This window comes from Branchiostoma belcheri, unplaced genomic scaffold (assembly GCF_001625305.1).
Source record: "Branchiostoma belcheri isolate BF01 breed outbred unplaced genomic scaffold, Haploidv18h27 scaffold28, whole genome shotgun sequence".
In the NCBI taxonomy this organism is placed as follows: Eukaryota; Metazoa; Chordata; class Leptocardii; order Amphioxiformes; family Branchiostomatidae; genus Branchiostoma; species Branchiostoma belcheri.
In genome coordinates, this window is record NW_017803887.1 from 2,077,577 (window position 1) to 2,102,741 (window position 25,165).

Consider the following 25,165-nt stretch of genomic DNA (forward strand, 5'->3'; position numbering starts at 1 on the left):
CAGCGGCGCACACGGACATTTCATCAAAGTGTCGCGCGACCTTGGAAGGGATTTCACGACCTTCAAGTAGTTCTACTACATCAGACGAATTGGATTTGACCAATCCAGAGGCACTGCTTTGCACTTATTGATCTTGAGCTGGTCGTTGAGTTCGGAAAACTAATTCCGTGATTCCGTGGTTTTCGTACCTCCATTGCTTTCTTGGGACATATAAACCTTTTCTTAGCTACCTACTAGTATTTATGGATTTATGGAAGAGTAGGAAACAACTAACTATAATTTTCGAGTGTAATCAAGAAGTACGAATGTCGTTCTGTAAGATTCAGTTCATAATTATCTTATGTTCCGTGTGCAATATTATCAAGTCTGTGACAACTTTATTCAAAGAGTATAGCAATGACTATGTCTCTTTATCCTTCTTCAGATTTGTGGAAGTCGACTAGAAGCTGGTTCTTCGTGGTGTGATAAAGCCTGAACATACAAAGATGCCAGCCCAACCTTTTTCCACAATGTGGTTCACGGCAATAACTATAGCCGCCATTTTGGATTTGTTCGAATTCGCCGCAGGTGGGCAGTACAACGAAAGGAACTCAGGACCAATCAGCAACGGTGTCTCTGGTGACGTCACGGGTATCGGGACCCTACTGACCAATCACGACCTGGAGTTTCAGACCTGCGTGGTGAACGCCTCGTGTTTTTTCATCGCCAAGGAGGCGATTTGCGACTGCGAGGATTTCTACGACGTCGGGAAGTGCATCGTGCGAAAACTCGCGCAAAAGGCGGAAGAACTGGAGTCCTCAGACACCAGAATATCTGCCTGCTTAGAACGGCCCGTGCCGAACCGTATCAACATCACAGGATACAAGCTCGACTGCCACGTGTTCGGGCTGAGAGACTTTACCTTCAGCGTGAACGTGGCTCTAACGGGGAGGAATTGTACCCAACGCTCGGGGCTGTGTTACACGGCAACGCTAAGTCAGAGACCGTGCACCTTGTACGTGAAGCGGGGCATGGATGTGGGCGACCGGACGCCCCCCTCCCCCATCATAACCGGTATCGGCGTGTTGCTTGTCGGGTCTATCATCACTGCTGTGCTGTGCTCCTGTGACAGGACTGAACAGGATGACGTCTACGTTTTCGACGCCGAGCTGTCCAAGTTCACATTGGCGAAGAACATTGCCTGAGTTTTGACCGCCAGTGATTTAACTTGCGCAGTTACATTCGTCGTAAGGACATCGTACGATTTTGATGTCGTAAATTTCGAGATTTCGTGCAAGCTGTGACACAGAAACAAACAACAACAACCTTTTCAGTCTTGTCAGTCTCTCCAACAGGACAGTTAGTCTTTGTACGACAAATACACGTCGACTATCCGAAATAAAAAAAAAATCAGTTTGTGATGTGGTACGGCGATCGTACGACTTAATAATATGTGACAAGGGCTCCAGGCCTTCTGGAAGACACAGCAGACCGTGGAACTGCCTATCCTTATTGCACCGGTCACTTGGAGTTGATTTACAATTAGAAAGACACACGCAGGAATCTGTAACTTATTCTGAAGTTCAAAACCATGTATCTATGTTCTCACTGGTGAAAACGTTCTCCATGTACTCCCTACAAATAAACTTGTGAGCATGGATTTCTGACAACGTCAATTTAGATAGACAGACTGATAAACGTATAGAATCCTTATAGTAAACGAATCAATATCGATATTGCTCAATATATTGGTATACCATGATGATGGAAAATCGTCTCATTCAAACGACATTGGAAAGGTTTATGGACACGTTGTTAAAAGAGTTTAATGCGCAGCTTCTAAATATTATATTAAACATTCAGTGCCCGTGTAAGTAGATTGTGATGACCAATTGACGTTGTAATTATAATGTCAGGGCCATGGACTAAATTTCCCACTTGCCTTATGTCTAATGTGTCTGTGCATTCGATTGCAAGTATCCTCTCATCAAGGCGGTTCCCTACGTAAGATATGATAAACTGTTACAACGGAGAGTGAGATAGAAAACAAAGAGAAATGCGGCGACATTGAAGTAATCTTTTTATTGGTATGAAAATGTAGAACTTCATAACAAACATTAACATAACAGACGGAACCTCCTTAACAATGACACTTGTGATACGAGTATGGAATTTCCAAGCAGATCTTTCGGTAGCCGCAAAGACATTATCTAATTGGCCAGGCAGTATGGTGGCCAATTGATACTGTCTAGCAAATGGATACTGCCTTACCAATTTGGTATGCTGTCTTTGCGGCCATCAAAAGATCTGATTGGAGATGAAAAAGAATGTATCTGGAACGTCTGTAGATAGTGGAATGAACATAAATTTCTGGAATATACATATCTCGGAAATAAATGGCTTTCGTACCCTCAATGAACGTTTGCCATTGAAAATGGCTCTTCAATGACGAAAAATCATGCTAGCGTCACTTAAGTAAAAACAAACGATGTAGAAATAAACTTCAAATAGCAACAAAGTAAAGAACCAATTGCTTAAAGTTAATCGTTAAGACTATATACAGCGCAAGAAATCTCGCTTTCTTATTTACATAAAGAAAAATTCAAATACAGCAAATCACATATTGATATTTCTTTCCACCTCTAATCCCGTGTTAAAGTATACACGTTAAAATATTTTCTCTCCTGATAGCAGCATAGTTGCACTCTCTGATATGTGGAGATCTTGATAAACATGAAGTCAGGTCTTGACTACTTTTTGTAAATTGTAAAATCGCAAAGATAACACTTTCGCTTCGTTACGCGGCAACGTTGAGCCAGAGACCGTGTACCTTGTACGTTGATCGGGGCTTGGATGTAGCTAACCTTACAAATATACGTGAAAGTAACTATCGCTTCATATGCGAGAGAGAACGTTTCTGACCAGCCTTCGTGAGATGAAGGAAAATGGCAAGATTGAAGAATTGATTACGAGCAGTTTCTCATGAATCAGATGTATTTTACCAACTCAGATGAACTTTCTTTGATGACTCTAACTTCTCATGTATCTATCTTGTCCTCCAAGTTGTACTCCTCCATCTTGTTTTCCCTGAGACACTGCCTCACAACCCTTCTGATCATCTCCTCCTGGGTCTCATTGTTGGTGGGAGTCACTTTCTTCTTCCGCATACTCTGTGGTAAAAACGAGGCACGAGGATGGTCAAAAAGGTTAAACTCGTTTTGTTACCTCCAGGGAAGGAGATATCCTTCTGCGGGATGATTGTGTTTTTTGTCGTGTTTAATCGTTTGTAATACTTGAAACATGCTCTTAAGATGCCTAAGATTACCAGTAGTTAATGATTGTAAATATTATGAATCGCAAACTTCCCGGAGGTTTGAAATCTGAGAATTCTTGTTTTCTTTTGTTTCGCATGATCAGTAAACTGTCTTTAGTCACAAACCACCAAGCTTTGTCCAAGCTGAAAAAATTGATCCGCTCACACCTGGATTGATCCCTAATCTTTTCGATAAGTGTGATACGTCCTTTAACGTTAACGTGCAACGCGTGACATACAAAAAAGAGCCACGAGCCTCATCCTTGGCAAACATATAATATACGTGATATATCTATTTGAAAACATTTTGGAGGACAGGGGCTCATGGAAAAAAAGAGCCGATGATGATGATTAATGATGATAAAAAATAAGAATATCGGGAATATGATGTCGCAAGTTCTGGATTTGATAGACGCCCACCATGTTGAACCAGGCGATCTCACAGGCAGCCACGATCAGAGCGAGGCCCGCCCCCGCTCCCAGGATGCTCAGGATCCCGTAGAACTCGGCGATCACGTGACCCTCCCCGCTGCTGATGGAGGTTGACCCGCCGTGAAGGTCACACCCGGACGCAGGCCACCATTTCTTCGTCAGTTCCTCAATCTCGCCATTTTCCTTCATCTCTAGAACGCTGAAAAACGTACATAAAATAATACATTTCACAATAATGCTAAATGTGGGCTTTTAAAGGTTTAAATCCGGCAGGCAATAAACACTTTGTTCTCAGAAATAAAAGTCAAGCTAAATTTCCTTATTACGTGTCTGTAATAAAAATGTATTACGTGTCTGTAATCAACCATGCAGGGGTAATTGTTTAATAACATATGCAGATTCATCTATACCTGGCGACTTCCAAGTTTAACCATCCAACATGGCGGATGGTACTTACGTCATAGTGTCACGTGAGTACAAATCCCGTGCACTGTAACCTACCTAATGGTGAGTTGCTCCGTGTACGGACTGCCGTGTGGTAAGCCGATGGCGTAACTCCTGTGCAGGAAGGTGTTTCCAACCATCATCAGCTCGCAGCTGTTTGCTTCGTCATGAATCACCTATATATATTAAAGATTAAAACAGCATAGTTAAGATGGAACATTCCAAAAAGCACCCTCTGGTGGGCCTATGATTAGCTGCATGAGCACGTCGGCAGAACGTACTGCGCCTGCGCAGAACCCCGTATTTTCGCGTTTTTCGTTGGGTTTTTGGTCAACGTTGCATCCGAATTTGCCTGTTGCAGAGGATATTCTTTCCAACATAACATTTGGAAACTACTGTCGAAATGCTAACCTTATATGAGTGAATACAACCTTATATGAGACGTTCTGCCGAAATGCTATGTACAATACATTACGGGTTTCGCGCAGGTACAGTATGTTCTGCCGACATGCTAGCTGCATATATTTCTGTCTAGTCATGTGACAATGGCGTAATGGGGCATGATCATCAACATAAAGTCACTTGCTTTTATCGTAACTCACGTGACGCCATTACAACAGGTCTGAGGTCGTGCTACCTTGACATCCGCCATGTTTGTCCGTTATACAATAAAAGTCACGTTAAAGTCACGTCATTGCAATCAGCTAATGGTAAAGCACTTTCAGATGTTTTTCGAAACCTAATCTCTGTATTTTTTTTACGAGGATTGAATTTCCGAATGTGTTATGATTCGGCACTGGAAAGGCACCACGAAAATGAAATCAATGCGAATATTCCAAGATAAACATTACCTCGTACTCCACCCACGGTCCGTCGTGTATGAAGATGTAGTCACCCTGGCGAACCCTGGTCACAGCCTCGTCCAGACTCGTCTTCAGCCCGTCCGAGTGCGTCTGTATCTGCGTCCAGATCTTGTCGTATGTCGTTCCAAGACCTGGAAAGAAGCATTTTTACGATGCATTTGGAACAGTAAAATCTCTCGTGCTATTGTACAGAGCAGGTTTTGGGTTATTTTGTGGACTTAAAAAATTGACGAAACAACTTTAATTTGTACTTTTCAGCGTCTTTTACTGTGGTTACAACTTTCTACGCATCCGTGACAACTATAATAAGATAAGCTGGTTAAATGGAGCTTATTACACAATAAGTGCGAATTTCCCAGAAAACTGTAGACGACAAAACGTGACATCAAAGATGGCGGCAAAAACAAAATCACGTGACCCCTGACGTCATGAACAACGGACCAATCGATATGAGCACGTCGGCAGAACGTACTGCACCTGCGTGAAACCCGTAATGTATTGTACATAGCACTTCGGTAGAACGTCTCATATAAGGTTGTATTCGCACATATAAGGTTAACATCCCGCCTGTAGTTTCCAATTGTTGTGTTGGAAAAAATATTCTCTGCAACAGGCAAAATTCTGATGCAACAGTGACCAAACATCCTACGAAAACCGCGAAAATCCAGGGTTCTGCGCAGGCGCAGTACGTTCTGCCGACGTGCTATCGATATGGTGCCAATCTTACCGTCCTGGTCCTGCAGGAAACTGTACAAGGCCGTGTCCTCCTCTATCCCGTACGTGATCGCCGTCTGCGTCACCAGATCGTCCGGAGAGTTGATGGACGTCTGCAGGGACTTGACGGTGAGAGCGGCGGCCAGGTTGGCGGTGTACGTGTTCACCACGACCAGGGTGAAGATGCCCCAGGCTAGCGCAAGGACCCGGATGGAGATGCCGCCAGGAACTGCGATGTCTGGAACAAGAGATGATGTTAGGTTTGGATTTAGAATCTCTCCCAGTCTGTTTCTCTCTATCCTTTTCAATGCATTTTTTGACGTCATTCTTTGTCTTTCCCTGTCTCTCTCTTTCCGTCTCCGTCTCTCTCTCTCTGTCTCTCTTTTAGTCTCTCAGTCTCTCTGTCTCTTCGTCTCATCTCTCTGTCTCTCTCTGTCTCTCTCTCTCTCTCTCTCTCACTCCCCCCCCCTCACACACACACACACGCACGCACACACACACACACACACACACACACACACACACACACACACACACACACACACACACACACACACACACACTATCTCTTCCTTTCGGAAGCTATGCAGAGACCAATGCCCAGTATTTCTAACTCACCGCCAGTTATCCAGCCTACTGTCACCCACACGGTTGTTCCCAGATTCACGTCCTCATCCTCAAGAGCGCCCCTGGTGAGTCTACTCCGCATTGCAGAGAGCAGGAACATCAGGCCAGCCACGCCCACTAAGGAGCCAAATATGGCCATCCAGACCTGCGTCATGGGTAATGTCATGAGAAGGATGGGCATTATTAGTAATCGGTATCTCATCATATTGTGTAAAAATGAATGAAATTGACTTTGAAGAATACTAGTACATAGGAATTGTTCTAGTGCGATTCCAAAACGCTACATGTATATATTACTCTCTTAATCATGAAAATACAATAAAAAATTTACGGATTAAAAATCTATTTTGCAGCTTACCTCTAATTTGAACGGTTCGAGGAACGCCCATAGGTTGTATGTCGCGTGTACGTCAGGCACCTTCATTAGCATACCGACGCCGTACTCCATATATGGCTTGGTGAAGTCGATGGCGTCCTCCCGGTGTGACGTAATGGTCAGGGCGGCGACGATCATGTCCGCTCTCTGGGACAGAATGGGTAGATTTTTTTTTAGACTCCTTAATTTGCCTTCTATATAGAATTGATAAACATGGCATACAATAACGATTGATTTTTTTGCCATTTAATATTATGGTCAGACTTCCAATCAGACATGGATTAAACTAGAAAACCCGCCTTCCTGAATCAGAATATCTACCAGTGGACCAAGAAACATAACCTTTGGGATGAAAATGAAGTAAATACACGCAAAGTTAACATCATTTCACGTTGAATTCTGGTAGTTAGACTGTGTAGAACTGTGCCTGTCTAGTTCTGTGCCTTAATAGGGTTAGGTTTGGGATCAGGCACGGTTCTGGAAGTGGATTTTTGCCCTAGGCCGGATATGCGTGGGTTATCCAGAAAAGTGCTTGGGCACTATCTGGATGAAGTACGGCTGTGGTACGGTGTAGATACAGCAGTACTGACCCCTTCCACGATGTCTCCCACCGTCCCCGTCCAGCCGGTATCGTGCAGTGTCCCCTCGTGCCCGTCTGACGCCTCTGTCAGGTTGTAGGTGAACTGCAGCTTGTTGGCGAGTGAGTCCAGCATGTCCATACAGAACCCCTGCCAGGTCGTCACGTTGTTAGTCGTGCTTTTTATGGCGAAGGGATGTTCCTGTGGGAGTAAAGCGGTAAGTAGAGCTGTGTACCTAAACACGTTTAATGTACATGTCCGAACCTGAACCTGTATCTAAACATATTTTCTGTACACGTACGCACATGGACCTGGACCTGGACCTCACTGGACGAAAACTTAGATTTACCGATACAAGGAGAGTTGGGTAATGTTTACTCTGTCTTTTTGATAAACACTTCTGAATTTTACAATGGCAGCTGCAGGAAATAAAAGTCCAGTGCGGTGATACCGGACTTAACAAGGGTTGTCAATGAAATTATATTACTGCACTTGACTTTTATTTACTACTATTGTAAAGCCAGATACTGTGTACATAGTAAACATTACCTGAGTTTACAACCTTTGGTAAATCCAACTTTTCAAGCTGTGCCTGTACCTGTAGTCCTGTACCTAAACACATCGGTCAACCATCAGTAAACTGAGTAAGTTATACATCTAGCCAGCTGTCTTTTTTCAGTGATGAATAGTTTTCTTCGTTTCTTTTTTTTATTCTACATGTTGTAATCTGAAAAATTTAAGGTATTCACGACCTTTCCTGGTTTTCAAGTGCTAAATTGTGTGAAGAATATGATCTTCCTCAACGTATCTTTCTTTGTAGTGAAAAAATGTTTTATTTCGCTGTTCTATTTCAAGTGAAAGGATGAAGAGGCATTAAAATGATGACAAAAAGAAGTAGAGAATGTAGCTAATGGAAAAGAGTCAGATGCCTTACCTCAAATGTCACTACTCGAAAGAACTCTCCTGTATATAAAGAAAAAGACAAAGGAGGTTTGCTTATTTCGTTGACACGTTTGGATTACTATATGCATATAGAATAAAATCATGTACCCTGGTGATATCGATATTAAAGGGTTAGGTTTAGAAGAATGTTCTGGGGACACACACGTGCCAGCCTGTTCTAAGGGCGAACTTCTGCGTGCAAAGAATTCGGAAAATAATCCGTTCTGTGGTATTGAACTACAGAGGAGGTGTATACGTGCTGACTCGCCCAACCTTGTCCCTGACGCCATACTTAACGCCAGCCTTCTCAGACCTACATTACCGTGAAAAACAAATGAAGACATGTAACTCTAACACACGGATCGCTTACACACCCTTTCCACTGGAGGCCAAGACCGACCAACTAAAAAGTTGAGAGATCGCTCTACCGCAGTGAAAATTAAATGCCTCAAACTTGTCACTAGCCTCTTAGGAAGTGGCTGGAAAGTGGCCAGCTTACCGAACCTATTTTAGTCTCTCTATCGCGTTTCTTTCCTGTGAAAAGATTTGGTAACCAGGATAACTGCAAAGAGTGCGGCAACTGTACTCCCTTTCCGGACCAACTCCCCTGGCTTGTTATCCGTCTATTTTGCCAATTTCTACTCTTTCTATACCCGCTCTCAAAGCCTGGTAGAGGCTAGCTTAGACCCCCCCCCCCCCCTTAGACCCCCTTTCCACTATAGCTATATCGCCCAACGACAAAAATCCGATGTGTGTGATCTTGACTTTATAAACGGATGTGAACGTAAAATTCAAAGGCCAATGAAACACATGAAACGTTCAAAATGGTCCTTTATCTATGAAATTGCGATCGCTGAGAAACCTCTGAGCGGTCTTTGGTCGCTGAGAGGTTTTTCGCCGGTCGCAGCATCAAGTGGAAACGGGGCCATGGTATATCCTATACGGGGATCAACTTTACATCGGGCCGCTTAGTTTGAAGCGCGACCTGGCATTGGCTTTTGTTCTACCTGAACGCCCGTGCTAGACTTCGCCGCGTTTAAATTTGTTCAGTATTCGGTGACGTAATTTTTGTCGGCAAACAGCGGAACAAGTTTTCTTCGCACAGCTGAAACAAAGACACGCCCTAAACTGGATACCCCGAGACTGTCACACTGTGGCGATCTTACTGACCCCTATTGTTACAATATTGTAACAAATGATTGAGTTTGTTGACTCAAGCGAGATCCATAGGGATTAGAATAAACGCCTGCCTACCTCGTGGACTGAACTACACTTACACAGCAAAACAAAACAGATAAGCAACTGGATAGGTTTTGAAAACTGTCGACGTTTAAAGAAGCGTCCACTACATTTTCGTAGTAGCGGATAGTTCAATGTACTTGAAACGTTTGTCAGTTTTCATAATCTATCACGTTTCTTGAGTATATAATTGTTTTCTTGTTTATCTCATAACCTGGATGCCTAAGCTTATATATCGGCATGTTCTGCACTTAGCTTGGATCTATTTACTATAATAATAGTTTTTTTCCAAATATTTATTAGCGGATAGAAATAATAAGTATACGGCAGTGACTCACTTCAGTTAAGGCATCCACGATTTTGTCACGTTGCCATGACAATTAAACAACTAAAGACAAAGACACACGTATACATACATAGTTACAGATTATCCCTCCCACGGCACGCCTACTAATGTTGCCAAACGTGTTTTCAGATGTGACAAGAATTGTTACAAAACTGTGACAAATGAACGAGGGTTGTTTACTTGTCTAAGAGGGTTCAAAAAGGCGTAGCAGAGTCAAAATCGTCTCGCAGAAAACATTTTTGAACCAAAATAACCCACCAACCCAACCCAACTGAGTTATTCTAGCTCTAAAAGCATTTCGTTTGTACCTGTTAATTGATATTATCGATTATTTTATCATCAGTATTATTGACTCAAAAGATTTTGAAACCTTAAACATGCCAACTCTTATATTCTAACTTGTACACTCAATGGCATGTATGGTGGTTACAGCAAGGAGCTTATTTAGGGTTATTTTTGTCAGTCAAGTTTTACGAAAATCTTGCTTCTTATAAACTTCTACGGTGGTTGCAGAAATATTGTTTTCATGCACATACATTGTCGTAGCTTTAACCAAGAGTGTGCAGTCATCTTTGTCGTACGATCGTCCTACGATCGCAAAACTACTATTCGGGACAGTCGTACATAATGCTGTACAAAATTTAGCTGACTGGCTACAAAAAAAAAGCTGTCGTAGACCTTTGTATTACTAAGTGGTTGGTTCTGTCAACGCTTGTTTGACAATTCTACGGATTCAAAACCGGAATTTCGGACGACTCGGACCATTACCAACCCGGCCCTGCACCCTGGTCAACTCGGTCCAATACCACGGTCGGAGACAGCAGTTTAGGCAGACCGAGTTGGTAATTGTTATATCTCAAAATAGAACGACGGCCTACGTAAAGGAGACCGTGCATCTGGCAAGTTTACAACGCACGACAGAGTTTAGCAGAAGAAATACGCATCCAGCTGCCCTACCCTGTGAAATGGAAGAGCTAGCAGTATGACTAGTATGTATGCGGTATCTTCACAATGTGGCACTACGCCTATTTCGGCCAACAGGACATCAACGCACAATGCGTAGAGCAAGTCACCAAGCCTTTTTAGTTCACGTGAAAGAATTCTAATAACGCTGGGGATGTTTCTGTGAAATGCGCCAGGGATAATGAGGGAATAGTTGCGTAAAAGCGATAAGGACAACTTGACAATTATAGTGCCATGACGACCACTTTTTGTTGTCAAACAAGTTCCAAATTGTTGGAACAGCTGCAGGCTCCAAATTATTGGACACAATAACGCTGAAATAATCGTGCCAAAAGAAAGCAGACTACTCATTGACGACTATTTCCTGGGCAACCGTTTTTTGTTGTCATACCAGCTTCAACTGTTTGGCGTATTTTTGTTATTTTTTCTATTATATGGCAACTGCATATTTGCTTACTAGTATCTAGGTAAAAAAACAACATTTTCAAGCGGTTGTTTGTTAAGTTTTTGAAGTTTTAAGCCCACTCTCTAAAACAAATAGTCTCCATGGAGAGGCATCTTTTGTCTCTACTCACATCCCACCGGATTAAAACTCTAACTGCGATAATCCTAGCTCTTACTGCACGCATAGGTAAACACACGAGAGTGTCAACATATCAGACACGATGGTATACGCATTGTACTAACAAGGAGGTTAACGTGACATATAGAAGCGTATTTTGCATTAAATAATGAATTCATCCGTGATCGATAAATTATAATTTTAACAGATAATGACCTGATAAGCTATGATGATAATGATGACCTTATGAAAGCCCCTGGTCTTTTTTCCGTGCAGATCGTAATTGTTTGTTTGTTTTTTGTCACACATCGTACACTTAAAAACACTTATATTAATGTGACACAAGGTGTGCGTAAAAACACCATAGCCATTACAGCCCTTATACTATATGCACCTACGACTAAGAACAACTTCAGCATTCTAGAGTCTTCCCTGGAACGATTTAGTAGCCTTGCTAATCTCCAAACAGATCATACGGTGGCAAGGCAGTGAGTGACCACTAGTAGCCAGCCTTTAAATTTGAACGTTTCGACTGTCGGCAGAACTTCGCTGGCTAATGGACACTCCTCTGGCTAATGTATACTCCCTTGCCACCGTATGATCTGCTTGGAGATTAGCCTGGCTAGTGTCACGACATATACGGCATTGCACTGTTCAATTACGTGGCTGAAGTGTAACGTACCTTGTACGGAAGGTTGTGCGGTCGCAGTTGGAGTCTGGCCCGCCGAGAAGGCCCAACACGCCGACAGAAGTAGTACGGAAAACCACCACATATCCTCGGCAGCGATGTTTCTACTCACCACTCAGAACAACTGTTGCAGTCTGGGAAAGAGTCGGCGTTACATAGCAGGAAGATAATAGTAGCTCACCCGACCAGTCTGAGATCTCATCAAAAGGACATTAAGTTCGACAGCAGTAAGACCGTCTTTTCTATCAAAACGCGAGTGTAGGTGATCGTAGGTGACCGCAAGCCACGTCCAATTTCACCGGGTAGATGTTCAGGGAAAAGGCACGCCTTGCGACCTCTTGGTGATCAGCGAATTCGTACGAAGGTCGTTTGTACAATACTGTGACGCCGGCGTTACGGAAGGTTTCTGGCGTTGACGAATGTGTGCAGGTGTGACTAAGTGAAGGTGGGAACTTGAGTAACAGGTAATTGTCAAGTGACGGCGGGCGAGCCGACGCGCTTAGGTTACGGAGGGGTGTGTGTGATTCGTCCACAGAAAGCAACGATTGTTTCCTGGACTCTGTTAAAACGGATACAGGAATGTGTTAAAGTGAAGTATGTTTACCAAGAAACCAAAGGTAAATGAGTGCATTGTAGCGAAGAGAATGTTTTGGATCTCAAGTCAATATGCTTGAGCACCCCCTCAATTATAAATAGTGGACCGTTCCAGACTACCAGGGGGTAGAGTATTTGTTAGGTCATTAGACTAAGTATAAGTCGTTATGACGGCGAAGTGAAAAGTGAGTGAGTCTCATCCTTGATGACAGTCACACCTCAAGAACATTTAAGAACCCTTTACACTCTTAATTATCGGAAAGAGTAGAGATCCTTGCCGGTTTAAGTAGTTCAAACCATAGTATAGCCTAGCCTCCATAGCATGCCAAAAACTGGGGGTTCTGGGGGTCTTCAGGGTCTTTGGGAGCTTTTATATGCTATTTTCTGATTGCATATAGACAATATATATATAGCCGGCCTGGTTGAACTACCCCCGTTTTTTTAAGAACTGGGCTAATCAGAAAACAGCCGAAGACCACCAAACCCCCAGTTCTATAAGCCTGCTACGGAGGCTAAGTAAAGCCCAGTTTACGCAGCTGGTACACAACATGTATGTTACCATACCATTACCCAAATTACGACCATAGACCGGTTATTAGAAGCAGTTGTCATATTTACAAGTATACTCCACGGTTTTAAGTGATAACTGATGAGTCATGCCTATAGGAACACACCTTTCTCTTAATAGGTGTAATTATTTGTCTAGAAAAGATCCATAGTAACCCGTCACGGTAGCATCCACACCACAATACAGTAGACCAACATGTGCCGTAACGTGTCCAACATAAAGTTTGTCAGGCAAACACATTATTGGCCCTGCCTGCTACTTCATATTTGTGTTTTGGTCTGTACATTTGATCAATGGGAATCTCTGATTGAGTAGAGAGCAGCAAACTATCCAGTCCGTTCTTTATTTATGTACGCGGTACGCTTTCTGCCGAATCGTAGGAGGACTTGCATGCCTAGTGGATGGGACTGCAGTTCAGCACACGCCGATAGGTGTCATTGGGCTCTGGCCAAATTCTATGAGGTATTCAAAGGCACGAGACTTCTATCAAAACTGGCACTCAATATCTTGAGGAAGATAACACATGTACAGTCACACTGCACGACTACAAGCGCTTTCTTGCAATTGTTGTACTTCTCTCTTCTTCTTTTGTTACCCTCAACTGAGGTGAAGCATGGTGCAATGCGGTGCAATGCGGCTTCGCTACGGATTCAAGTGTTCAACTACGTATACTTGCCATTTCTTAATACAACTTCTGTACAGTGGAATTCGCTGCCAACAAGTACATACAGCTGGGGCATCATTACTATATAGATTTAAACATTGTTAAGAGTTAAGGTAGGGTTTAGGTGTAATAACAAGTCGTTCGGCGTAATATAGCCAGCTGCCGCCGTGCCGTGTGCCTGCGAACCTGGTGTGTTACACCGAGGGGCGGTAATACAGGCTTTTCAGATACAGAACGTTTTTTTCATGTGGCAATGACCTGGCCAAGCCAAGGACGGACTTCTATCTGTTACCTTTCCTTGCGTGACAATGCTACTTTATAGTTATGACTCATATGTTCTCTTTAGGGAGATATTAAACAAGATAAACGCATTTACCACACCCTGTCGTAAAAAGGTCATAAAGCAATAATGCTGAATGGCCAGCATTATGATCTGCATTATTTCCGGATGTACGAGGGGATTTACACGTAGCCCCTTAGAAGATTAATAATCACATTCTGCAAACTTACCTAGTCGGTCTCTGTACCTTTCTTTCCCAACCCAACCCGTTCGGGTATAATTAATGTCTTTGTCCACTTCTTGAAAGAAAACTGTAAAATCTTACGATAATACGATAAAGCCGCTGACACTCATGTCTACACAAATAAATAGGCAATGTAGTACATGTGGCAGGCATCTGTTCGTCTCGTGAGACGCCAGTGTTAGCACTCAGTCCGTGATGTAGCAATAAAAGAAACTGCTTGCTGCTAATAGCTGAATACTCAATAAAGGACAGGTCTGTACATTGTCAAGTTTCCTGGCCATTAAGTCAATACACGACATTATTTTTCTACATTAACAAAATGCGTTTAATTTGGAGTGATAAGACCACAGCAGTCTGCATTGCCGTAAGGACTCAATCTCAACCTCAGTACGAAACTCCCGAGAATTAGAAGTTTAGGCAAAGTTATCTTCAGGAAAATAGGAACTTTGGCAGTTTAGAAATTCGAAAAACACACGCACTGAAATATATTTTATCCGACGTTCGCAACATCTAAGTATGACTACTGTAGATCAACGCTTCTCGTGAAACAATTTAGCAATTTCTAAATGTAACCATCCAATATGGCGGACGTCAGTACTTACGTCATAGCCACGTGAGTGGAAACATCTTTATCTTATAGATTTATTCTATTTCCACAATTCATTAAGGTACACAGTCATTTCTCTGAGTGGCATATCCCTGCTGGTAGCATCCGTTGTTTGTTAGTTTGTTTTCTGTTCAATATTTAGCCATCTCTGTGAGAGGCCCCTCCCACTGTTCCCCCAGAATGTGCGCCAGCAGCGGAAACCTGTCCGACCCCCAAAGCATGACGGGAGTCTCCGTCACGTGTGCCAGTATGGTGGGGGCACCAAAGGCCCCGTAAGACAACGCCTGATTTGTCGTAGCCTTCAGTGCGGCTTTCACGTCGTCATCATTGATTCTACTGAGGAGCTGTGGGGTCGTGTCTGACGGGATGCCTGCAGCCGTGGCTGCGGTTTCCAGGCTAGCCGGCTGGGAAATGTCCTGGTCACGTGACATCACTCGCATCCACAGCTCTCTAAGAAAATAAATTTAATAACACGTATGTCAACCAAAAAGACATTCAAAATATTATAAAGGTGTGTTTTTCTTTCAGCAATTTGAGCCTTACTTTCCGTACTTATCATTCTAAAGTATTCAGCAGTTTTTAAACAGGAATCCTAACCGTTGGATTCGACTTAAAGTTAACAACAGTTGAACTTACGTCAGTTTAAGTCTAATTGTGAGTAAAATGCAACGGTTTTTTTTTTACTATAGGTTTGCGTCTTAAGGCCTCCAGGTGAGTCGTATTAAAGAACCCTTCTCACCTGGACAGATTCTCCAGGTGTTCCGGACAGTCCAGGTTCACGGCTGTGAGCAGGCGGTTAGAGTTCACGTTCTCTCTCTTCATCAGTCTCTCCATGGGGGGCATCTTTACTGGGATCTGCGGGGAGAATGTTTCCACATCGACTTAATTTTATGGATGACATCCTCTGAAGACCCCCAAACTAGAGCGCGCGGGCGAATAAAAAATTCTGGCCAAAAATAAAATACTACTAAGCCACAGGAATACAAAGCTGGTAATGTGAATTTGCGGCAGTACATAGCGAAGTATACGACAAGCCGGCACCTGCTGGCTTTTTGCGGAATGTATGACTCGGCACTGTACCGGGCACTGTACGTATGTACTGAGTCGTAGAGCTTCGGCAGCCTGGCCGGGTGCCGTCCTACAGAGTTACAACCGGCTCCGTACTGTCGCTAACAACCATGCCAGGCATAGAGACAGGCCAGAGCCTCGGAGGACGTGATTTTTTTTTCAGGAGAACAGGCGTTCACAAAATTTAAAAAAAAAGAGGAAAACTAGACAAGAGAGACAAGAGTTTTCTTAAAATATTTCATTTTTTTGTTGTTGTATCTTTTCGACGTTACTAAGACATAGACATAAGGAAAGAGGACATTAAAAAAATGTGTCAAGCTACCCACGACAGGTTACCCGGCTTACCTTGTAAAAGTCCGCTAGTCTCTTCAGATCGTGTTGAACGTAGGCGTATTTTGCCGCCACAAGGCCAGGCGGTTTGTTACCTGTGATAAGAAGAAAACGCACGTGTCCGACATTTGTTCGAATTTTCCCCATCTTTTGAATGACAAGACGCCTCTCTTTCTTCAACTAGACATAACATTAACGCTAATCTATGCCACGAATTTCTGTCATGAGTTGAGCTTACCAGTCTCCTTAAAAACGCCCCCTATGAAGAAAGGTCGGAGCTGCAGGTCTATGTTCCATCTCATCTGGTACCTGCAAAGCACCTGCCGTGCAGTCAACGTAAATTTTAGGGCGATTTTTGCAAAGAACTGGTCGAATTGAATATCATTATTAACACGCAATTGTTCATATAGTGTTTCAAACACAAAGTTTAACTTAAATCTTTTGTCTTATGCAATTTCTAAATGTAAAAACGTCAACGTTAAGGTAACGTTACTTTTATTGCACTTTTTGTTGCACTTTAACTCTCTATATCTAAAAACCACGGATATCGCAACAGGTCTTTTCATTACGCAACATATTCTATAGATAGCCAACAAACAGTAAAAGTTTCTTGCCTCAAAAGCGACCCAGGAATAAGGAGAAATCACGTCGTAAAACAACTCTACGACTTTCCGTGAACGGGTGGCCGCCATCTTGGATGACCCACTGATGACTTCGATCTTATTAAGCAACGCCACTCCGCGGTTCACATTATAAACACAGGTAGCGGACCCTGAGTAAAATAACATTGTATCGTGTTGTATACTCGATGCAGTTGAAGTTATTACCAACTACGCCTTTTCGCTGTAAAATCTACTTTGTACTTCCCGAAAATAAAATGTTGAACAGCAAAGCAGAATTTCCTAACGTTAGCATAGTCATATCACCCATCTTATAACGTTACATATTATCTCCATATCTTTAGGTCTCTAAAATCACAGCCTTTTTAATACAAAAGCTTTATGGGGTGAAATTTATGAGAAAGATCATCTGCAGTACTCAATAAAAAATAATGAAAATCAGGGTCGTTCAAGAAATACAAAGAATATAGGAGCTCGAGCATTTGGTATTGTGCATTGCTACCAATGTCATTTGCAGATGAATCTTTAGTCAGTAAAATAGTTTGAGTGTCTGAGTTTCCGCGTTAATTACGTAGCAACGCCGCACAACGCGAATAAATAGTGGCTAGTAAAACTTAATGGTCGATTTTAAAGGGCTAAAAATGGGACTTAGGGATGAATGAATGAAAGAGCATTCAAGCAGATGAATGGATGGACGAACCCCAGACAGCTTACGTAAACTTCTTCACCCCTAGAGACACTTTAAGAGCTACGATCCCAAGAAAGACAAAGAAATCTCCATCCACTATCGCGTCTTGATAGCTTTGCACCCAGCCCTTAAGTGGAGACAAACAACCAACAACAAACAAACGGTTGAGAAGAGCGGAAAGAAAACTGGGTCATGTTTGGTCATGCAAAGCCATAAAAAGTGGTTAGCTACTACACAATGAAATGAAATGAAATACCTTTATTGTACATTCATGCCACGACTGGCTAGGTACAGGTCAAGACTTAACAGACACATAACAAACGTAATGTAGAAAGGTGGAGACAAAAGATACACTATTTGACTTAGACATACATAACATTCAAGGGTACTATACTAGGCAAGAAAGTGTTCTAGTTACTGAGCTGATACAGAGTGGTCAACTTCTTCTCGCTCTTTGTACAATGGAAAATGTGGAACAGATCATGTTTGTGATGCAGGGTTTCTCTAGACGCATCAAAAATATAAATTTATCGTTTGCATTTAGGTGTTCAAGGTATGGGAACTTCTCTATGATGGTAACCATACAGTTCGTATTCGTAACGTTGATATGTAATCTTCTTCTTTCGTACTGCTCAGCCCAATATAGTATCGGATTACTAGCAGCTGCATATGTGTAAGTTACAAAACAAGTGACCGGTATAAATAAAACAAGGGGAAATGAAGGAAAGGACACTAAGGAACATAACCGATAACGTTAAATAACTGATTTTAATCAGTCTTTTAAAAAAGACAAGTGAATTTAGTGCGTTAGTACATGCATATATACAAGACGTGTATGGGGCGACTTTCAAACCTAGGGGAAAAGTAATAGAAAAATGACACGAAGAGTAAAGGAACAAAAATAAGTTAGCACCTTGCATGATTTTTAAACCAATGAGCTTCAAACTTGTTTGCAGCTGCTTGAAATGTTTTAAAGGAATCGACGATTATCTAACTTTCTGCTTCAATAGTTAAACAGAAAAGGGAGTCAAAAGATTGGCCTTACTGTAGTAATTGGGAGAACCAAAACAATACGCGTACAAGAAACAAAACACGACCAAACAACGCTCGCCCGTAATTCGTCTCAGCATTGTTTACATTATCTTAGCAACAAGTGGCGTGCCTTCCATAGCAACAGGGCGGAGGACGCTGGTGTTCGAATCCGCGGCGTGCAAAGTAGTTCTTCCAATCACTTACCGATGTTTTGAGCATGAAGAATCAAAAGTTTATATTATAACATCTTATGATTCGGGTTTATGTTCAGAGTATTTTTGTTGCATATTTTTTTGCAATTTGATTTGTAAAAGTATGTTATAAGTTCTAAGCGGAGGGATATACAAAGAGTGAAAGGTGCTACAGGTCAAAAGGTCAAGCCGTCAGCTGAGGCGCGACACGAGACTAAACACACTTCCACGCGACATTTGCTGTCCCAATTTTCGCCTTTCTAAGCCTAAAAATGGCGCAGGGAGACCCCAGAAAGTGGAACATGCCCGGTTGGAGGATAGAGCAACGTTACGCCAACAGAGTTCTCATCGGAAACTGGTCAGAAGAGAGATATCAGGTAAGAAATCTTTGGTGAAATTTGGCGGGGCGGAAACTTTGGTTTGGTGATGTTTGTTTCCATCGTTTTTCTGCACGAGTGCATGGATCAAATCGGTTTTAGCGGGTGGGACATTAGCCATTTCACGGCCTGAACACCACGGGTTACCTGAGTTTTAGTTGAAACTTTCTTACTGGCACCCTAGAATAAGATAATGTTGAAGCAAAACAAGCAAAGCTAAGCGTTAAACTTCAACAACTCTAATGAAGCAGTATGAACCGCTTCAGTCAAAGAAAAGAGTCGTCTATAATTTGATTTCGGGACTGTTAACCGATCTTACTAACAAATTAGAGTCAAAAGAAAGGACTCCGACTATCTCAGGCAAGAACAAAACTTTTTGAATAACTATAGATTGTGTTAAGTTGAAACTCCAAAAGATATAGCCGCTTGTAACGTATAACGTTATGGCTTAGTAAATCTGACTTCTATAACAAAATGTCAACAAATTAAAAACTTTCCCATATCTTACGAGCATACATGTATTTGCAAAAGTCAGAATGACAATTCAAAAAGTTTGCGATTTTTAAAGGATTTTTTTCAACAGCAAAGAGAAATTGTTACAGTAACAGTTGTCATTTGTTTTGTTGTGTACCAGATAAACAACGCTTGTTTGGTTGCCTGGTGTAATGTTTATGGCCCACTCAGGAGGGCGCACTGAAGATATAACAGAGAAAATTGACTGTGTAAATTTTTCCTGACTTTAAATACATTAGACGTTAGATGTAATAAAATAACATGAAATTTAAAAGATAGATTTTCAATTGTTAAGAAAAAATTTACAGTCACCAGTCACCTTTCTGTAACGAATGTTATCCTGTGAACCTGTTCTAGAATGTTTGAACAGACTATTTAGACTCTTGATTTACATCATAGTCATCAAGCATAGATTTAAAGTGTTTTTTTTTATCTATTAGTAAATACTGTCTACTTTGCCTGTCTGACATACATCAGCCCTGTGACAATTTAAGAAAAAATTGGCCCTGGTAGTTTAAGGTATAATCTAATATTTTCAAAGAAAAAACAGAATTTTTCTTGTTTTCTCTTTGAGTTTGAGAAGGAGCATCACTGACACACCAGTGTACACAGGCTAGACTTTAGGGTTAGTAAGTTAGTTGAAGTTATAATTAAAACTAAACCTTTGTTGACAGTTGTTTGTTTGTTTATGCCACAGTTTGAGAAGGGGCGTTACCGACACACCAGCACACACAGGCTGGACTTTAGGGACTGGAAGGGCCACAAACCTGACATCACCATCCGCAGGGCAGCGCTACAGAGGAACGAGGTGAGGGGACAGACATGCAGACTGTTTGTTTGTTTTGTTTGACTAGAGTAAACAAAAGCTCAAACTTTGAGCCATTGTTTATTCATTAAATACTCAAATAGACCTTCTGGCCACTTTTCAATGAGGTCAATTGCAAGTCAGGGAAGAGGTCAGGGTCAGACAAAATATGATAAGATTTCAAACAGAGGGCAAAAAGACTTTTGCAAGAGGAAAGAGGACTTGAAAACAGTATTGGCACGAAAACTTGCATCAAACTTCCCTACAACATACTTTAGTCAGAGTGTTTTCATGCAGATCACTATCTTTTCAGTGCATCTCTTTTAAAAAGTTTAATTCTAGAAAAAAAAGGAACAAAATAAGTATGGCTTTTTAAAAAGCCAAAACCACATCTTGCCTAAAATACAGAACACTCAGTCTAGTATCGTCCCTTTCCTTAGTTGACCTATATTGGTATTGGATAAGCCATTTTATACAGGCATAAAAAAGCCTCATGAATAATATATGGCCCAAACCATAAAATTTGGCCCAGATATGTCAGACCAAACCAATTATGCTCATTCTTTTGTATAAACATGGACAGGAAGTATGTTTCCTTTTTATTGGATGATTATGAATAATAGATAAGGTGTTCCCCACCTGCTGAATAGAAACTAATGATCATTTTGCGATGGTTTTATTTTTGCATTGAACTCTACCACACAAATTCATAACAACAAAAATATGCATTTCCAATGTATAAATACTGTACTACACTTAAAAGACCAAAAAAAACTTTCTTTTCCCTCCTTCCACCAAATTAAGTCATCACAAAAATAATTAAATTTATGGTATTTAGAATCTCAGCCTGTAGTTGTCAGTATTTGAAAGTCCTTAATTATTGACAGAAAAATTGCATGATAATCTTAAAGACTGGATGCAAACTGTACTATAACTTCTTCACATATTCCAAGGGGGAATGTTTCACTTCTATAATCTATATGAGTGTCAGCTTTCATGCAGACTGGTACATTCTTTGACTAAAGTTTCCCACAGTGGATTATCCCCAGTGTGAACCGTACACCAGAGAAAGAAAGGGACCCTGTATTTCACAACACACCATAGAAACCACTGGGGTCAGGTGAGGTGATGGGAGGGTACAGAAATGCACAAGTCAAATAAACTGACTGGTTCACCTCTAGCGGGTCATTGGAAAAGAAGAAGAGGCCTTTTTGATCTGACTAGTTCAGTCTGCAGTCCCTTCACTAAGAAGGGTGATATGAGGCACTATCCAAACATGCCAGAAAAATTAGCTTGAAATCCAACTCCACGATACATGTATGGGAAGGTCCAGCCTGCCCATTGTTTCCTTTATGCAAATAAAGGATAGCTTACCACCTGTTCACAGTATACCATTATCAGTTTGCTCAATACCTGCTGTTTGTTGTGAAATCTCGGAAGCTTTAAAACTTTCAAAAATGTGATTTACAAAAACTTTAAAGCACTAATAATGGACATTGCTTGTTTCATTTTTTAATGCTAAATGTTTTGTTTCACGCCTTCAAAATTCTCCTATAGATTGACATTTAACACAATTATAATATATCCCACCAGCATGACTTACAGTGCCATCATGATGATTGAAATAAATGTTTAACCTTCACTTTGCTATTTGGCACCAAATTTGTACTGGCCATGGGGTTATAGGCAGCTGAGGAAGAAGGTTAATACAAAAATTTTCTTTTTTCTCAGGGCCTTTAAAACTTTGGTGTTTGACCACCATAGCAAGCATCACAGACTGTATGGTAACAACAATACCGGTAATTTGACTGACTGAGTTTATGGTTATTTTTTGCAGGGCCTTCCCAAGTCGCTAGTGTTTGACCACCATGGCAAGCACTACTCCAACAACATGATCTCATGGTACGACCAGCAGTTTAACAAGCGTGAGCTGGACGAGGGAACGCTGCCCAAACTCCGCAGCTGGGACTCCCACAGACTCGCCTGGGCTCCGGAGAAGTCTGACTACCCCCTACAAGGTGGGGAAATTTGCCTAATTTCAGTTTTGTAGAGAATAAGATGAGGAGCCCTGAGTGTTTACTAGGATGTTCTAATATGAGTTTTCAATGTTTCCCTTTTGAAGACAGCAAACTTAAGTTAAGTGAAGGTACTCTCAGACCCGAAAGGGTGGGGAAATGACTGAAAAGTTTGCGGCTGAGTGACATTGCTGATGGACGGTGCCATCTTACAGGAGGGTTCTTACATTACAGGCCAACATGTTAGATTAAATGTACATGTATGATAGCCAACCAACAAATTTGATATAAAAAAGCATATTATTATAAGGAAACTATAAACTATAAGTATTGCAAAGAGTTGAATCCTTCACAGTAATGGTACAGAATCATTTAAAATTGTGCAGACTTCAGCAAAAAATATTAAAGAAGTTGTACGTGAAGTTTTTTTTTTGTCTCATGGCCAGTTAAGAATGTTGTTGCACATTGCCCCCATTCCTACCACAGCTAACACAGACTTAAACCTCTTTTTCTCTTTACCCTGCAGGTAACTCCACTAACTGGGGCCTGTACCCGAAGCTGCAGGAGAAGTGGAGGAAACAGAACGAGACTCTGACAGGAGAGTACAACACCATCTATAACTCCTCCTGGGTACAACATCCCACTGAGGCCATGTCATTCCGCAAGTACGCCACTCCCAAACCCATCTCCAGTCACCTTCACCAGCCGAACAAGGTGAGATAGGAATCAAGGAAGGAGTGAGTGAGTGAGTGAGTGAGTGAGTGAGTGAGTGAGTGAGTGAGTGAGTGAGTGAGTGAGTGAGTGAATAAATTATTGAATCAACGAATTAATTGGCATACGAATATATAATTTCATTTGATATTGTATCAAACTTCTTTTTGCCTTTCTATTATAATAAATAATTCATTTTTTGTCTCTTGTTAAGTTTTGGTGATTTAAATTTTGGTGATTTTGTCATATGTCATGCCAAAATACAAATTTCCATGTAATCACTCAGTTACCAATGCAAAATAAATTCTCTTCATTCGGTTGCTCGATGCATTTATTGATATTACCTGGATGTCTAATCTTCATTGATATTCATATTTAAATTTTAATGATGTCTCTAATCTCTTTAGGTCAACAAGGACCTGACACTACGCAGTGTATCGTTGTTACGGAACGGAGCCGCGCCGCCAGAGTCAGCCGCCATGACGGGTTACATCAAACCGATGGCTCAGCCCGCAGGCTTGCAATTGGCAGTCGGATCAGCGATGGGAGACGCAAAAATGGAGCGAGTCGCAACCGTAGCATAAACAATGACTCATTATGTTTAACAGATCAGATTATAAAGTTTTTAACCGTACAATATGACTCATAACGTTGATTTTAACTCTAGAAAAACAACAGGTATCCACATATTTGAATGATTCTAAGCTCATCTGTGTTGGTAAAACCCATAATAGAAAGATTAAACTTTCCTCCAACAACCCAAAATTCATGGCAAATTCCCTTGTGTGTTGGAACAAAGTTTAAACTTTACCATAATTACTTGTAATATTGACATATTTTTAGTCAAAATGATAGACAAACTGTTTGCGCAAAAGTCAAATTGACACCATTGTAGCATTAAAACTTCAATGCTTGTAATTGTTAGATTTTTGTGCAAACATTTTGTACACTGAATATATCATTAAGGTATGGATGATATCTACATGTCAGTAATGTTTGTAACCTTAACTCCAACTTCAGTAAGTGTTGATATGAAATACAGGTCACATTTTATGTACATTAGAAAAACCTCAGGTAGGTTTGCTCTTCATCAGCGTGATTTACATTTATAAAACAACCAGCATAAATTTAGGTGTGATACCATGCACAGGAAATTGTATGCAAATTCCTTATTTTTTGTTGCACAGTAGAGTATTAGACACATAGCCAGTTTTGTTTCTAAATGTGAATCAATTGTAGTTGACTACCTTTTTTTATGAATGGTATCAACCTGATGTTGATAGAGTCATGTGTTCTATGGACTACTCCATTTTAACAAGGGGGTGTATCATCTGTATGACAGTATGTACATAACACGTTGTTTGTAAGTGGGGGTGGGGCGGGGGTGTTCTATGCCAAATGAGATTAAGCAAAGGCTGCTACTTATATATTTTACCAAGAATTTCTCATTTTGTTTTTATTAGTATTTTTACTATTTGCAGTTTTCAGATAAAACCTTATGTTCTCAATGGGCCAAGCAAGTTTCAAGGGTTCAAAGTAATACCATTTTAAGAGAAACCTATAAAGTTTTACTTGTACAATATACAATGTATGTTTGCAACACAGAATAAAATTTTAATTTACCACAATTGTGCACTACTCCCTATTGATAAGTCCAAGGAAAAAAGGTTGGGTCAAAACCTCAAAGTGTTTAACGATGCTTATGCTGCTAATGTTTGTATTTGTGTTAAGTTGGAAGTTAGAACTTTGTGTAACAAACCTTAACTCAGTGAACTTTGCTATATGTACTCAA

The 25,165-nt window shown here is 41.2% G+C and overlaps 3 protein-coding genes across 3 annotated transcripts; 1 reads left to right on the forward strand and 2 right to left on the reverse strand.

Moving 5' to 3' along the window:
- Positions 1 to 2,417: 2,417 nt before the first annotated feature.
- On the reverse strand, positions 2,418 to 12,525 carry LOC109472645 (glutamate receptor ionotropic, delta-1-like). The gene is made up of 10 exons (XM_019772478.1): positions 12,061 to 12,525; positions 8,261 to 8,289; positions 7,339 to 7,527; positions 6,731 to 6,895; positions 6,364 to 6,517; positions 5,759 to 5,983; positions 5,020 to 5,162; positions 4,226 to 4,344; positions 3,713 to 3,923; positions 2,418 to 3,149 (listed from the first exon to the last, which is right to left on the reverse strand). The coding sequence occupies exons 1-10, from the start codon at positions 12,149 to 12,151 to the stop codon at positions 3,018 to 3,020; spliced, it is 1,458 nt and encodes a 485-aa protein (XP_019628037.1). The 5' UTR covers positions 12,152 to 12,525; the 3' UTR covers positions 2,418 to 3,017.
- A 2,087-nt stretch (positions 12,526 to 14,612) lies between these two features.
- LOC109472691 (glutathione S-transferase kappa 1-like) lies at positions 14,613 to 17,140 on the reverse strand. The gene is made up of 5 exons (XM_019772538.1): positions 17,036 to 17,140; positions 16,660 to 16,741; positions 16,437 to 16,516; positions 15,763 to 15,878; positions 14,613 to 15,473 (listed from the first exon to the last, which is right to left on the reverse strand). The coding sequence occupies exons 1-5, from the start codon at positions 17,111 to 17,113 to the stop codon at positions 15,155 to 15,157; spliced, it is 675 nt and encodes a 224-aa protein (XP_019628097.1). The 5' UTR covers positions 17,114 to 17,140; the 3' UTR covers positions 14,613 to 15,154.
- Positions 17,141 to 19,119: 1,979 nt separating this feature from the next.
- On the forward strand, positions 19,120 to 24,131 carry LOC109472683 (uncharacterized protein C1orf158 homolog). Its single transcript, XM_019772528.1, has 5 exons — positions 19,120 to 19,329; positions 20,540 to 20,650; positions 22,485 to 22,665; positions 23,189 to 23,376; positions 23,781 to 24,131. The coding sequence occupies exons 1-5, from the start codon at positions 19,225 to 19,227 to the stop codon at positions 23,955 to 23,957; spliced, it is 762 nt and encodes a 253-aa protein (XP_019628087.1). The 5' UTR covers positions 19,120 to 19,224; the 3' UTR covers positions 23,958 to 24,131.
- The last annotated feature ends 1,034 nt before the right edge of the window (positions 24,132 to 25,165 follow it).